This window comes from Solea senegalensis, linkage group LG9 (assembly GCF_019176455.1).
Source record: "Solea senegalensis isolate Sse05_10M linkage group LG9, IFAPA_SoseM_1, whole genome shotgun sequence".
Taxonomy (NCBI): domain Eukaryota; kingdom Metazoa; phylum Chordata; class Actinopteri; order Pleuronectiformes; family Soleidae; genus Solea; species Solea senegalensis.
The window spans coordinates 15,753,982-15,767,995 of NC_058029.1; the positions used below are offsets into that span (position 1 = coordinate 15,753,982).

The window sequence follows — 14,014 nt, forward strand, 5'->3', positions numbered from 1 at the left end:
GGAAGTTAAACATCCATATGCATTAGAAATGATTGGTTGTATTTTAACTACATACATATGCTACACCTCAGCAGGATGTTTCAGGTAATGTAATGAGGTCTGCACCTGCTGTCATCCGGATGAAGCCACTCAGTTGTAGGAGCTGCACAAATCCTGTACGATTCTCACCTTCCATTTTTGAAACGTTCTCCATTATCTGTACTAAGGAGCTGCAGCCAGAGGCAGGACTCCCATTATCTAGAGTAGCTCCTGGAGTGTTTGCACAGTGTGATGCCGTAGCTTTTGTGCTGTCATTGGCGTGACGTGATGTAAATGGGTGGAAAGTGTTGTGGCACATTTCAAGCTTGTTATCTCCAAAAAGAGTCCAGTAAATTGATCTTTTAACGCATGGGAGCTTGTTCTTTCACACCTTGAACACAGTTTTGTCGGCGAACATTAGGCCTTGAAACATTTAACGACAAATAGTTTAAACGTTAGCTCGCAAGTTTCTTTTCTGTTTGAAAAAAATTCAGGCCTGACTTCAAAAAAAGGTCAATCAAATCATACCTGGGTTTTAATGTTCCAATACTTACTTTGTCATAGAATGGGTACAATGATGACCATAAGTCAGGGGTGTCAAACATACGGCCCCGGGGGCCAGAACCGGCCCGCCAGAACCGGCCCGCCAGAGGGTCCAATCCGGCCTAAGGATGAATTTGTTAAAATTTCACACTGATCTAAACGTAATGTCAAATGCTCCAGATACCTGTGACTAAATGTTTGTGCCTTTATAGATCCAGTGTGCTGTGTAAATACTAAATTTAGGCATGATATTGTTGAAATTGCACTCATATTTCTCAAGAAATGTCATGTTTTGTCTTCATTAAATGTAAAACAAAGGAGAAAAAACAAAGGAGTTCTTGTTGTTCATAGGTTATTATTCTATTATTTTGCTATTTTTACTGGTCCGGCCCCCTTGAGATCAAATTGTGCTGTATGTGGCCCCTGAACAAAAATGAGTTTGACACCCCTGCCATAAGTGAACATGAATGTTAAAATGAGTTGAGAGCCCAGGCAATGCTGACCTACAGTAACTTTTTGAACTTACCCCTCTGAAGTTGCTCATAGCTTGAAAGTAGACAAGGTAACTCTTGCGTGGATCCAGAGGACTGTTCCAGTAGCCATTGTAAGTGTGATTGTCGCCCACAGTGAAGGGACTGGCCTCTGGCAGACTGCTGGGCGGCAGCTCTGCGGTGTAGTAGTGTGGTGTGCCTCGGGCCTGGGCTTCACCGTGAGACATGGGTAAGGGAAAACAGTCCTGAAGTCCGAGCTCCCTCTTCACTTTCTTCACAGTTTCTTCTTCAACCACCACCTGGTATGTGCTGAACACAGGGATTGTATGTGCCTTTAATAAGCAAGTGTGAAGAAAATATCTGATATGCAAAGTTGAGATAATGTCCTCACCTGACAGGTGCCCCTCTGCCTTGAGCCGGCCGGAGCAGGACAGTAATAGTACTCTCCGTCTCACTCAAGGGGGACGGCATGTCTCCATAGTCAAATGTGGGAGCTGAGGAATGTGTCAAAAAATATTTCAGACACACAGATACTCTCACGGCCTTACACTAGGGTTGCCAAGCATTACGTAAAGCAAGGATTTGTTCCGTATTAGAAAGATAAAAGATGTGTTCCGTATTGAAGAGATAAGGAACACACTTTGTTCCTTATTTTGGATGATCAAGTCACTGCAAAACCATGACAGAAAAATTAGTCCACTAATGAAGATTGTGTGAGGGAAAATAAAATCCTCCTCCTGGAGTCAGGCCCTCTCCATCTGTCTGTCATTCATTGCTATCCAACAGAAAATGGGCACTTTTAAAGTGGTCGCCCGACTCACTGTGAGACACGTGGAGATGTAAAGGTAAAATGCTGACGGGAGGATACTGTTCAAGTGAAAAAAAAGAAGATTCAAAAATATTCTCATTTTCTTATCAGGAAGTTGGCAACCCTACCTTACACTGTGCTACTTTTGATCATCTTACTTCATTTCAAAGTAAGTTAAAGTCCTTTCCAAATAAATGTGTCCAGAAACCGACTGATATTTAATTTTAGTAAGGAACCATCCCTTTCTTAGCATAAATAGCCAACATTTATAATATACACTCCACTGAAATACTCATAGTTGCTGCACAGTTTGAATTTCCATTCTAGTAGTCCAATTAAAATGGTAGCAGAGAGTTTAAATTGAATGTGTTTCTCATTTGGAAGGATTTAGCTTAGGCCAAGTTGTGCTCCTCCCCAGATGTAAGAGCACATTTCTCTTTTATATCACCCGTCAATTAGTGAGGGGAAGGAAAACAAACTATTCTTGGGGAATCGATAATTATCATTAAAAAAGTGGTTTGCTAAAACCGCAGCAGAAAAGTGCTGACATCAATTACATGGAGGCATTAAGGAAACCTGAATGTTGACATTAAAGGCCTGTTGCAGTTTGTAGAGCTAAAAGTGGGTTTGATGCCTGCTGCCACATAGAGTATATTTGAAGGATGATTGGGTATCAGCCACAGCACTGCACGCATCTATATGCATTTTAATTTGTGTGTGTGTGTGTGTGTAGCTGCTGTGGTGAGTACTGCTGGAAGATGCTGACAGTAGTAGCTCAAGGTATTCAGTGTTTGCTAGCTGTCAGTAAAGATTTGAGAGACGCTCAGTGTAAGTGAATGTTCTGCACCGAGGGCCAGTGGAGGAGTGTGAGGATGATCTGCAAAGACTTCTGGACTCTTTCTGCGGTCTGGCTTTGTGCCAGCGTACTGTCTGACACACAGCAAGTCAGCAGTGATTGTGCACTAAACCTGTAATTAAACAAAACGGGCCTCTCTGTGGAGAGATTGGGCAGAAGGAGAGAGCGAGTAAATATGAGAGTGAGACGGAGTGGGAGTGGCTGCACTGTGTGTTCCTCAGAGGGTGTAATCCCATCCCTTAACAAGCACAAATGCATCATTAAAAGGAAAATAGAAACACAAAGGCTGGATTTCTATCACTAGTAATAAGCTCTGAGACTCTCTGAAGTGACATTCTTGTCCCAAGAATGTATTGCATCTTTCTTTATACACAACACACAGCAGTGTCCCCACTGTAGTGTTTCTCTGCTTCCTATGACTTAATTTATGTCCTGAGAACTGAGAGATGACAGTGTGTCACTATTTTGGAGAAGCAATGGAAAATAGAGCTTCTACTCTGGGAGCAGTAGTTTTGCCTCTGAGGAAAGATACTAAGGTCAAGAGAGAGAAAAACCAGATCCTAATTATAGCACGCAGTGTTGTACCTGCATGCTGCATCAGTGATGGCAAAGAGAGCAGCCCCTACACAGACAGGCAGTCTGTTTTCCAGTTGTGTTTTGATGATTTTACAGCAGCTTTTCACTCACCCTCCTTACTCACACTTTAGTTAGCGATTATACCTGAGATGTTAGTGGTGATTTCAGTGAGGGCTGTCTGGCCAAAGCCCTTGGCCGTTCGAGCACGGACGGAGATAAGGTAAGTAGTTCCAGGGTGGAGGTTGGAGAACATGTGGTAAGTCTCATTCTTCAGCTTTGACACTGTTCTGCGAGGTCCTGGCACATTTATACCTGGGTCAGATGACTCAATACTTTGGTAACTGATCTGTTGTAAGGAGAAAGAAGAGAGAGGGTGAGAATAGGGTAAGAATTGCAGAAACCAGTCATTTTCTACTTTGATAAGGAAATTTATTTTTTTACTGATCACCAGATGTCATTATCCTGATGCACAGACGACGGTCATAAGTAATAACCTGAATGTTAAATTTTTATGTTTCACTATGCTCAGAAATTAATTTGCCTCGTCAATGTGCAAATTGCCTGTGTGGATTTATAGTTTTCGATGAACAGTACTTGTATGGCATTGTTACTGGATTTTTCAATAAGTAGTAGGAGTGATAAATGATATTCTGACTAATTGATGCACGATAAAGGCCACATACGTAACATAATGTAAAATGACATGTAATTACATGTAACATAGCGAAGACAACACAGAGTCAGAAATTGTTTAAATGCATACTTTGAAAAGCTAGGGTTGGTTGAATGGGTGTCCTTAGAAAGTGAAGTATTTCTTTTTCCTTCAATAAGTGATTTGCCTCGCATGCTTGGTACATTCATGAGAATTTCTATTAAAATACCATGCCGTGGTGAGCTAAAGTTGATGACCTTGCTGCGATCAGACAATGGTGTGAATATTAGGATATACAGTACACTGAAGCTTGTCATAATCATGCACTCCCCAACACATGCATGTGTACACAATGATCATGCCAACCAAGGCAAACAAAAAACTGTGTCGATTATCAAATTCACACTCATGCGTTGCCTTGGTGTTTAGATAAAATGATGAGCCTCCGCTGACAAAACACACTCAAACCTCAGCGTTTCCTGCCAAGGCAGATATTAAAGAGGCCCCTAAAGTGCACAGAGCAGTGAGGAGGCCACGCAGGACAGCATGGTGGTTGATGGGCTCAGGCAGAGAGGTCAATGATTTAATTTGAGAGGAATAACAAAGATTTCTACAGCCCTGCATAAACCTTTTACACTCAGTCAAGGAGGATCAACACAATAAGAAATCCTGTGCAGCCTCCACTTTATAAGTTAAATCTTATTTGAAAATAGCCTGGACAAAACAGCAAGTAAATATAAAAGCATTATCCACTAAACAGAGGGGCTAAAACAGAACACATACATGTGACAAATAATGACGTAGACATCTATTGAAAAGGGACCAAACCAACAAGGTACAAAGACATATGCACAAGGTCATCGAGAGCAGTGAAGGAGAATATAAAGCAAAGTGGTGGTGATCATGTACATAATTTACTTTGGCAATTACAGTGGCACTTGAAATAAATGCCCACCAAATAGAAGGGAAAAAAATGTATAATGGACATAACATTAACAAAAGAGCAGGCATATTTAAGTTCAAGGAAAATGTTGTTATTGCACCAATAATAGGCCCAACTATTAAGGTCCACTATAGGTGCTCTGAAGCTTAATGTCATAAAATATAACTTATTTCCCAACTTATTTTGTTCTGTTTCACGCAAAGTGCTTTTGTTATTTTGATATCTTAAAAGTAGAAATGTGAACAAAGCCTTTGCCCATTCCCTTCCCCCCAGCTGTCCAATCAACAACAGTAACTTGGGCAGACCTGTCAAGCTTTGGATTTCTCCTGATTTAAAGTAATGACCATGGGGGAGATACTTGAATACAAAGAGCTTGAGGAAAAACAACACAGCAAAAAAGAAAAGTTTAAACCACTAATTTTGTTTACTTGTCCAGCAACACTAGCTAAATCCATTATCCCAGACAGTGTTGCATTCACATTAATTAGACTTAAAGCCTAAAGCACTTTCTTTTGTGAAATTAAAAATGAAAAACAACATGTTAAAATATGAACAACAGCATTAATCTAACCCTTGTCTAAAATGTTTTATTCCTAAGAGCTAGAAATAATAAGAGGCTACTGCTGTATTTGTCTAAATAGTTGTGGAACAGCAAGTAACTGGATCTTGTGATGAGATTGTGTTTTTACCTCCAAACATTTCAGAGTGGACTAAATTATGCGAACATCAACACCTTGTTCATGTTGACTGAAATGCAAGCACCAAGCATTTTTACCCATCTGTTTCTGTTCAACACTGAGAATGTGCACAGAAAGAGTGTCGCTCTGGGCTCACCTCGTACTGGGTAATAAGGCCGTTGGGCTCAACAGGCTCCTCCCATTTCAAGAAGATCATATCATCCAGCGGAGTGAAGGTGAGCGACTCTGGTGCTATGCCTCCAGGAACTATGAGGAATTATCAGAACAAATATTTAATGGCGAAATTCAGGCGGTAATCCCATAGAGAGCTTTTCTTGTCAATATCAGAGAAGTGAATGTCACAGTGGCTCGGAACAATACTCCACATGAGACACAGCCAGACAGCAGCAGGCTGAGGACATCAGATAAGGACACAGTTAATTCATGAACTGCATCAACTATGTACCCACAGCATACAAGAGGCAGAAAATACAAGTTAGAGATTATTATTTTATAGCATTCCTTAATGCAAGAGTTGAAATATAATGATGATTATGTCAGACACTTGCTCGCAAACTCGTTTCCGAACGACACCGAGAGGACAAGGAGTGTCTTAATATTGTGTGTTAACTGTTTTCTGTGGGCCTTTCAGAAGCAACTCCAGTCCCTGTGGTCTGAGTGACCGCTGGTCAGAGGGAAACAGTTGTGGGAGATTCAGGCCTGAGGCTAAAGCAAGAGTCAAACAGCTAGTCAGAGTTGACTGGTATTTTTGAATGCAGTCAGTCTGCAGGACACAGTCGCTGTTCCTCAAGGCTGTTGGCAAACTTCATAATTGACGTGTATTGTGTTTTTATATAGAGTGTGTGTGTGTATGTATATATATATACATGTATGTATATATATATATATATATATATATGTATATGGGGGGGATCACATTTGTTTGGATTTCTTCATGGTAGATTTGATTTCTCTCTTCGATGCCATGCAGCCAATGTGCTATGGCACAAAAGAATAATAGAAGATAAGTAATAAGCACAAAATCCTATCTCTGAGTTGCCAGAGTCTCACACATAATGTTGTCTCTTTTGTGTTATTTTCATCTGAAAATGAAATGGATCTTTTGTGACGCTGATGCGGCCTCAGTCAGACGGCCGTTCTCTCTGTAATAATGTGATAGCAGAAAACAAAAAGGAGCTCAACTACGTGTTAAACCTGTTAAAATAATAAGCAAATACAAATACAAACCAAAACCTGGTTACATATATATATATGGTTAAAAATAACTATAACACAATAATGTCAGACTAAAGGTCAGCAGAAAAAAGGACAAATTCACTTTCCTTTCTTTCTTTTTGCAGTATTTTTACATTATTGGGACAATTATTTTAATAAGCTATCTGGAAATCTGGAAAGTAAAGAGGAGACATCACTCAAGCAGACATGCCAATAGTTTCACATCTGAAAAACAGATGTGAAAACATAAAAAAAAAAAAACGCCAGGGTAAATAATCTTTATATATAAAAGGATAAGTGGAAAAATTTGCCAACTTCTGGATAAAATAGTAGATAAAACAGCATGGCACATATGAGTGGACACCAGTGTGGTTGAGTTTCAGATGAATAATATGGTCACCAGTGTGATTGAAAACTAGTTTCATACAATAGGAGCCTGGGTGCAGGTGACCACTGTGAATTTCTGGTTGCAAAAAGTCAATGTGGCGCCAGTCAAATCACAAGTCGTGAGGGGTCCAAACAGGTGTTAAGATGATTATGGATGACGTCACCACTGCTTGCCACTTGGGACCAAGTCAAAAGTTTTAAGGGGTATATTTTAATCGAATTTCACGTGCTGTATTGTGAGCTTATCATATGGTTTTATATTCAAATCTAATCTCAAAAGTAAAGTAACTAAGTGGTGAATACATGGGCAAAATTGAAATTGTGCCAAAAACTTTTACTCATCCAAAGTCCAAAACCTATTTATTTTGTACCAAGATTGAAAGTAAAAAAATGTTTCAATGTTTTTGGTGACCTTCTCTGGAACTTACTGTCCTCCTCGGTCTGGAAAGTAACTTCTCTGCCCTCCTTCTTCCCCTCTGGATTGGCCAGTGACAGGCGGACATAGATGCCATGGTAGGGTGGCAGATCACGCAGCGTGAAGCGAGATGCATTGTGTTCCACTGCCAGACACTCACGCACAGTGGTGTTGTGGCCCCCGCCACCTCCCGCCGTGGTGTAACGGTAGCACAGGGACACTGAGTAGGTATGGCAGCGAGTCAGGTTGAACGCCAAATTCTCCCACTGCAGCGACAACTGCCTAGACTGGATATCTGTGGCTGTGAGGCCCCGCAGTGCACGCATGGGCTCTAGGAAGGAAGGAAGAAAAAGAGAAAAGAGAAAATGGAGCAATAAAGCATGGAGAAATAAAACAATAACAGGTAATGTCATCAAGAAAAAATTCTCAAGATAGCAAAATAACGGATTTTAGAAAATGAAAACACAGGTAACTTTGTTTGCTTGAGAAATAACCAATTTTATACAAAATACTGAGAAAATTGCAGTGTAACTAATGTCCCAGGACTTCCCTGGCAGTTTTGCACTTGTTCCCCTCCTACCTGCCGCCATACTTCCCCATCACAACTGTTTGCTGCCAGAAAAACACTCCCACATCCCCATGGCAGAGCTGGAGCTCATGCCAATTGCACTAATTAATCGAAAAGGCTACAGTTTGCCATTGCACTCCCATTAGTCCCTGCCTCTATGTCAACAAGCAAATAGGCTATCCAGTAGTTGTACTTCCTTGACCTGAGGTTTAATCCACAAGCAAAAATGTCTCGATGGCCTGTCGCATTTTTTGTTTTTTTATAAGGCACTATCTTAATTCTGGTCATTGCTAGGTTAACCCTGACTTTCTCTGACTGGGACTAAAAAGACAACAGCTCTGTCTTTGATATCCTCCTCAAATGTAACTGCTAGCTGAAAAGACAGAGAGCCTCTATACACAGAGGCACAAACCCGCTAGTGTTCAGGAGGATGGACGAAACTGAAAAGCAGCTGAGTTAAGCCAAGGACATCCTCCGTATCAATGGAGGCATTTATTGGTGGCATTATTAACACAATCAATGCCTTTTTGTCAAGTAATATGCTACATAATGTATTGTATGGATTTATTCTCTTAATAGGCCGTGTTGAGTAATGGGCCGGGGAGGCAGGGAACGACAGCTACAGAGAGAGATCAGCGGAGTTTGAGGTTATTGGCCAAGGTCTTCAGTCTTTCACTGACTTGCACACACACTGGGGTTCTCACAGCAGCACAGATTAGTGAAGGGAACTTACATTAGATTGATAATGCATCACCAAGCAGGGGCTAATGCACTAAAACAAGAATTATCTAAGGAAATTGATGTGCAAGGTGCTTTGTGAAAGGACACACAAACAGAGATATACACTTGTTTTCTGTATAAAATATGATTATTCCGCCGTGTCGCTATATTACTCACTATCTTTATGTCTTTACTGCTGCATTCTTCAGTCTATACAATTTCAAACAAACTTATTTTTTTAATATTTTAAAATTATCAGACGTTACAGCCCTATGCCTAAATTCTTGTGTGCTTATTAGTGCCTGCAGTAGAGCAATTATTTTAGAGTAAAATTTAATGGCACTTCCAGTCTATGCTGGAGGCCTATACAGTCAGCAGCCTTCTCTTTTCATTTGCTGTCTGGCATTTCATACAAGATGAAAATATGACCGGTGCATTAATCTGAACCTCATCCAGAGTAATGTGACGGCAGATAAATGGGTGGGCTCAGTAATCGCAAAGCAGTAGACTGCACCCAGCAAGAAATATTAGCGTTCCATTGTTCAGTGTGACTGGGGATTGTCTTAATGGTGCAACTGATAGTCTGCACAGTCTGAGAGCTAAATAAAGAGAGGTCTTTAAGTGCTGAGCACACTGTGCTCATTGTGGGTTCACTCAAAGTGGACATTTGTGCCAGTCCCTTCCTCTTGCCTCGTCTTATTTGTCTCCATGCCATGGGCACCCTTTCTCTGGCACCCCATGGCGTGAAAACTGCAGCCGCCCTAAAATGGCCAAAAGCCCAGAGCACCATGTTGATCCTCAGAGACTGGAAATCAGAGTGGATGTGACAGCCTCGGGTTTATTATCTCCCCTAAACTGTGTCATGGGACAGCGGTAAGACTGAGCAAAGCTGCCTTTGTATTGCATACATCTGTGGGGGCGATCTGGACTGACTGTGTCAGTGGAGAAAAACAAATTCATACAGACATGCAAGAAGAAGAAACGACCCACAAGCACACATAAATCCAAACAACCCAAATAAGCACATATAGGGAATTCTGGCTCCAAACAGAAGATATGATGAACGACATGCCAAGAAAGACAAAGCACTTTACTGGACCTAATTTTAGTCAGGCTCCACTGTTGGCACCCTCTCACAGACCTAGAGTATCACGGGCAGTGGCCTGCCAGAAGGTTCAGTGACCCAGCAGCAGGTGGAAGCCCATTAACGTAGTTTGGGGACCACCTGCTGTACAAATGCTCGCCTTTCCTCTGTGATTTACTTGAGGGGCTTCAAGCTGTGCTAATGCACCGTGCTGATAATCACAGCAATGGCTCATCAAGCACACCTGGATGGCCATCAGAGCCATGTTCACATTCACGGCCATTAGTTTAACAGCACCCGCATGAGGGCAGCTCAGCTCTGGAAAGATGTGAATGTGTACAGTAAAGCCCAAATAGCCAACATGTTCGGGAAGGAGGAGGGGGATATTCAGTATGACCATGGAAGAGTGAGCTTAGACACAGACTTTGGGAGACCAAATTCACATGCCTTCCTAATAAGCCTTCTGTGTAGTAGATAAACAACATTACCTTGGTGAAATCCCCACAACAACCCACCATGTATCGCCCCGTTCTAAAACCCTAATAAGGCCAACAGCAAAGGGAGCAGCCATGAGGACTCAGTGGAGGTATGTGGGGTCAGCAGAGGCGGTGTAGACCAGATGGTTTGGAAGTTGGGTCAGAGGAGCTTTGAGGACAAGGTGGTGAACTGAGTCTCCAGCAGCTTCATAGAGGTCAGATGCACCAGGTGGAGGAGGTTTGCACTTTGCTACGGCTATACAACGGCGGCGTATAGTAAATACACCGTATAGAATACGCCCTCTTACGCACTCGTAAGAAATCCACTGATCGAACCACGCAGGATTCTGTCAAATGCACTATTAAATAAATAAATAAATTCATCATCAGCTACCTAGGAAAAACCGTTATTTTCACCTATGTTTGCTGTGTATTGAACTAGCACTGTATCTAAATGCCCTGTTTCACAGCTCAGCAAACGGCGCAATATTAAATGGATGAACCCACATGGCTGAACAAGCTAATGTAACAGTGGTTGAAATGTAAATGTGTCGTTAAAGGCTGAGCTCGGTGACTCTCAAAAACACCAATACCAGCAATTGCGAAAGCAATTTCCCTACGTTGTGAGTCATCTCTCGCCTCACCTCTTGCCTCATTTTTACCTTTTCAGTCTCTCACTTTGAGAAACTACCCTGTCCACACACACACACACACAAACAGTGCCACACCACAGCCTCCACTACTCTCATCTCTCGCTGTCAGCTTTTTTCCCCCCTTTTCTTTTTTTTTATTGTGAATTTTCTGTGTGTTGTGCGTTGGGGAGGGAGGGGTATGCAGGGACGGGAGAGAGAGGGCATTGGGTGCCTGATGAATGAGGGGTGTCTTTGGCTGTTGGGAGAGGAGTGTAGCTTTAATATGTCATTGGAGGGGAGGGGGGAAGTGAGGCTCTACTGGAGCAGGGTGGGGAGAAATGTGAGGGATGGTGTGTGGTAGGAAAAGACCGTTGGGCATAGAAAAGAGTGATGACCATGGAAGACACAAATCCACTGACTGCCTTTGGGTAACACAAAGCTCTCCATTTTGTGTGCCCATGACCATGACACACAGATTGCTGATGCGAAGCAGTAATATGTGTTTCTGCATTAACGCAATACCCTTTGGGCTCTATAGATGTAAATGTGCTGTATTACTATTATTATTATTTTGTTTCTGTGTGTTCTGGGTCTTTATTAATGATGAAAGGAAGAGCACAGGTGTGAGCAGGCACAACACAATGTTTAATTCATTTCCAAAAAACTAAAATGACTGGGGGAAAATACATTTTGAATCTGAAAACTAACACAAAACAAAAACTTTTCATTATCTTCAGTTAAACTAAATATCTTCTGGTTTCTAAAGATTGTTTGCATAGCACAAGCAACTGAAAGGCATTAACACCCTGAGAATTGTTATGGCCAATTTTAGTTTACATTCTCCAAACAAATTAAAACAATAATTAGTGTTTTAATGACGATTAGTGGAATATACACGAGGATGATAACAAGTTTATCATGTAGCTACTTCGTATAAAACCTTTAATGTAGATTAATTCAGAATGGTGTTCACATCATTATTTGTTTACACTTTCAGTAAAAGTCTTTACAGGGTAAATTTGTGAATAATACGTCTGCACCGCTGTCACCGACAAATTCTAGTCTATTTAATGTACTGTACTACCAAGATAAAGACTCTGTCTTCTGCTGCTTTAGGCTACGTACTCTAGTCAACCAGATGTTATCTTTTAAATAACCGTCAAACAAGTATTACCAAGCTTGAAGCAAAAAGACTCTCTCGCACTCTACTCAGCTTCAAAGTTCAAAAAAGGCCAGTATTACTGAATAAGTCTTTTTTAATTAGATAAGGATATGCAGCAAGAGTCAGAACTTGTCTATCAGTTCCTCTTCTGATTGAGATTCAGCAGATTATCCTGACAGATGTGGCCCCGTACTGCCAGACTCTGCAGTTAGCAGTCAGGATCTTAGCAGTCATTATAAAATGACTGAGTAAAATGTAAAGATTTGAATCAGTTTAAATCTGGTTTAAATCAGAGTACAACATCCTGGTAAAGGTCGCAGCAAAGACCACAGTGCCCTTTATATTCTCTTAGCACTACATTTCGCATTAAAGGTCCTTTCAGAATCACAACAGATACGTGTACATATTTGTGGTGTGGAAAAGATGCAAGTGATAACTCAGACAATACTCAGCAATTCAACCGACAGCGAATAAGATATAGATGAAAGCTGAGCAGTGGGTGATGTGCTTTCAGCTTGAAATGCAGCTGCAGGTGGTCAGTGTATCTTTGTAGCTATACAGTGCTTTCATGTTTAAAGCCAGGCATTAAAAGACACAGCGACAATGTCAAGATGAATCTGGGGTTGAGTATTTCGTGTGACTTACTCTTCCATTTGAACAATAGCACTTACTCTTCCATTTGAACAATGGCTCTCTTAACACTGGAGTGGAACCCTGATTAAAGTTAACGGTAAAACCTGTTTTTGTCCAACTATTTCATCACGTCGACAAATATCTGCTGGGGAAAAAAGGTCTATTATTCATACACATGTTTAATGGGTAAAAATGATTGATAATTTATGAATAAATAAGACCATATTGCAGTCACATCTTTTAAATGTCAAGACATTATAAAAGAAAAACCAAAGCTGGTGGTGCCCTAATACTTTAACACAGTACTGTATTTCTGTTGCAAAAAATAAAGGATGTCTTTCCTTGGGAAACATTTGATACTTCCACCTCTTCTGGCCTCCATAAATCCTAAAAGATAAGCCAGTCAAAGTAGAGAAAAGGGACTCATTCTCACGCTCACTTAGACTATCATGAGTCACGCGGGATCTCAAGTAGACAACTTTGAGTTGTCTTAAGGTGAAAAGATTGGAGAATATTTATAATGTATTAAACTACTAATCTTTGTTCTGTTATATAGCCTTTTGATGCTGGAGCTCACCTGCACACTTGGTCCTGCTCACAAGAGGTGGTCCCGGAGGTCCAGTTCCTCCCTCTCCTGGCCGAGTCAACAGCACACTGATGTGGTACTCTGTGTCTGGATCCAGGTGCCACAGCTTGTAGGTGACCATGTTAACCCCATGCACCTCTGACCATGGAGACTGGCTGGCGCGGTACTCAATCTCCTTCCTGATGATGGGGCCATCTCCCAGGATAGAGTTGGTGTTGAGCTGGATGATCAGGTAAGTGGAGCCGGCACGCAGCAGCTGGGGTGGTGCAATGGGGGATGGAGGAACTGTCAAAGGAAATGAGAGGCAGTTTATTTTTCATTTTCCTGTCCAAACACATATTTTTCCAGCAGCCCAATACCTCGAGCACAGTCTAGACAGGTAGAGTTCTATTTAGTGCTGGGCAATATTCAAAACCAATTTCTACAGTGATATTATTATGTGATATGAACAATGATTCAATATATTTTGTTATATTATTCATATTATGTTTATGAACTGTGAAGCCCTGATATTCATTTCACTCATCACTAGTGTGCTAATTAATTTCTTA

General features: G+C 41.3%; 1 protein-coding gene across 5 annotated transcripts in view; it reads right to left on the reverse strand.

Annotated features, from left to right (window-relative positions):
• ptprub (protein tyrosine phosphatase receptor type Ub) overlaps positions 1–14,014 on the reverse strand; it is a 153,196-nt gene that overhangs the window by 42,896 nt on the left and 96,286 nt on the right. For all 5 annotated transcript variants that reach the window (XM_044033417.1, XM_044033420.1, XM_044033419.1 and 2 more), the window contains exons 7-12: positions 13,455–13,748; positions 7,616–7,933; positions 5,722–5,831; positions 3,437–3,638; positions 1,444–1,546; positions 1,088–1,361 (exon numbers count right to left, since the gene is read on the reverse strand). In XM_044033417.1, the coding sequence (XP_043889352.1) occupies positions 1,088–1,361; positions 1,444–1,546; positions 3,437–3,638; positions 5,722–5,831; positions 7,616–7,933; positions 13,455–13,748 (1,301 nt within the window). The remainder of the gene's footprint in view (positions 1–1,087; positions 1,362–1,443; positions 1,547–3,436; positions 3,639–5,721; positions 5,832–7,615; positions 7,934–13,454; positions 13,749–14,014) is intronic.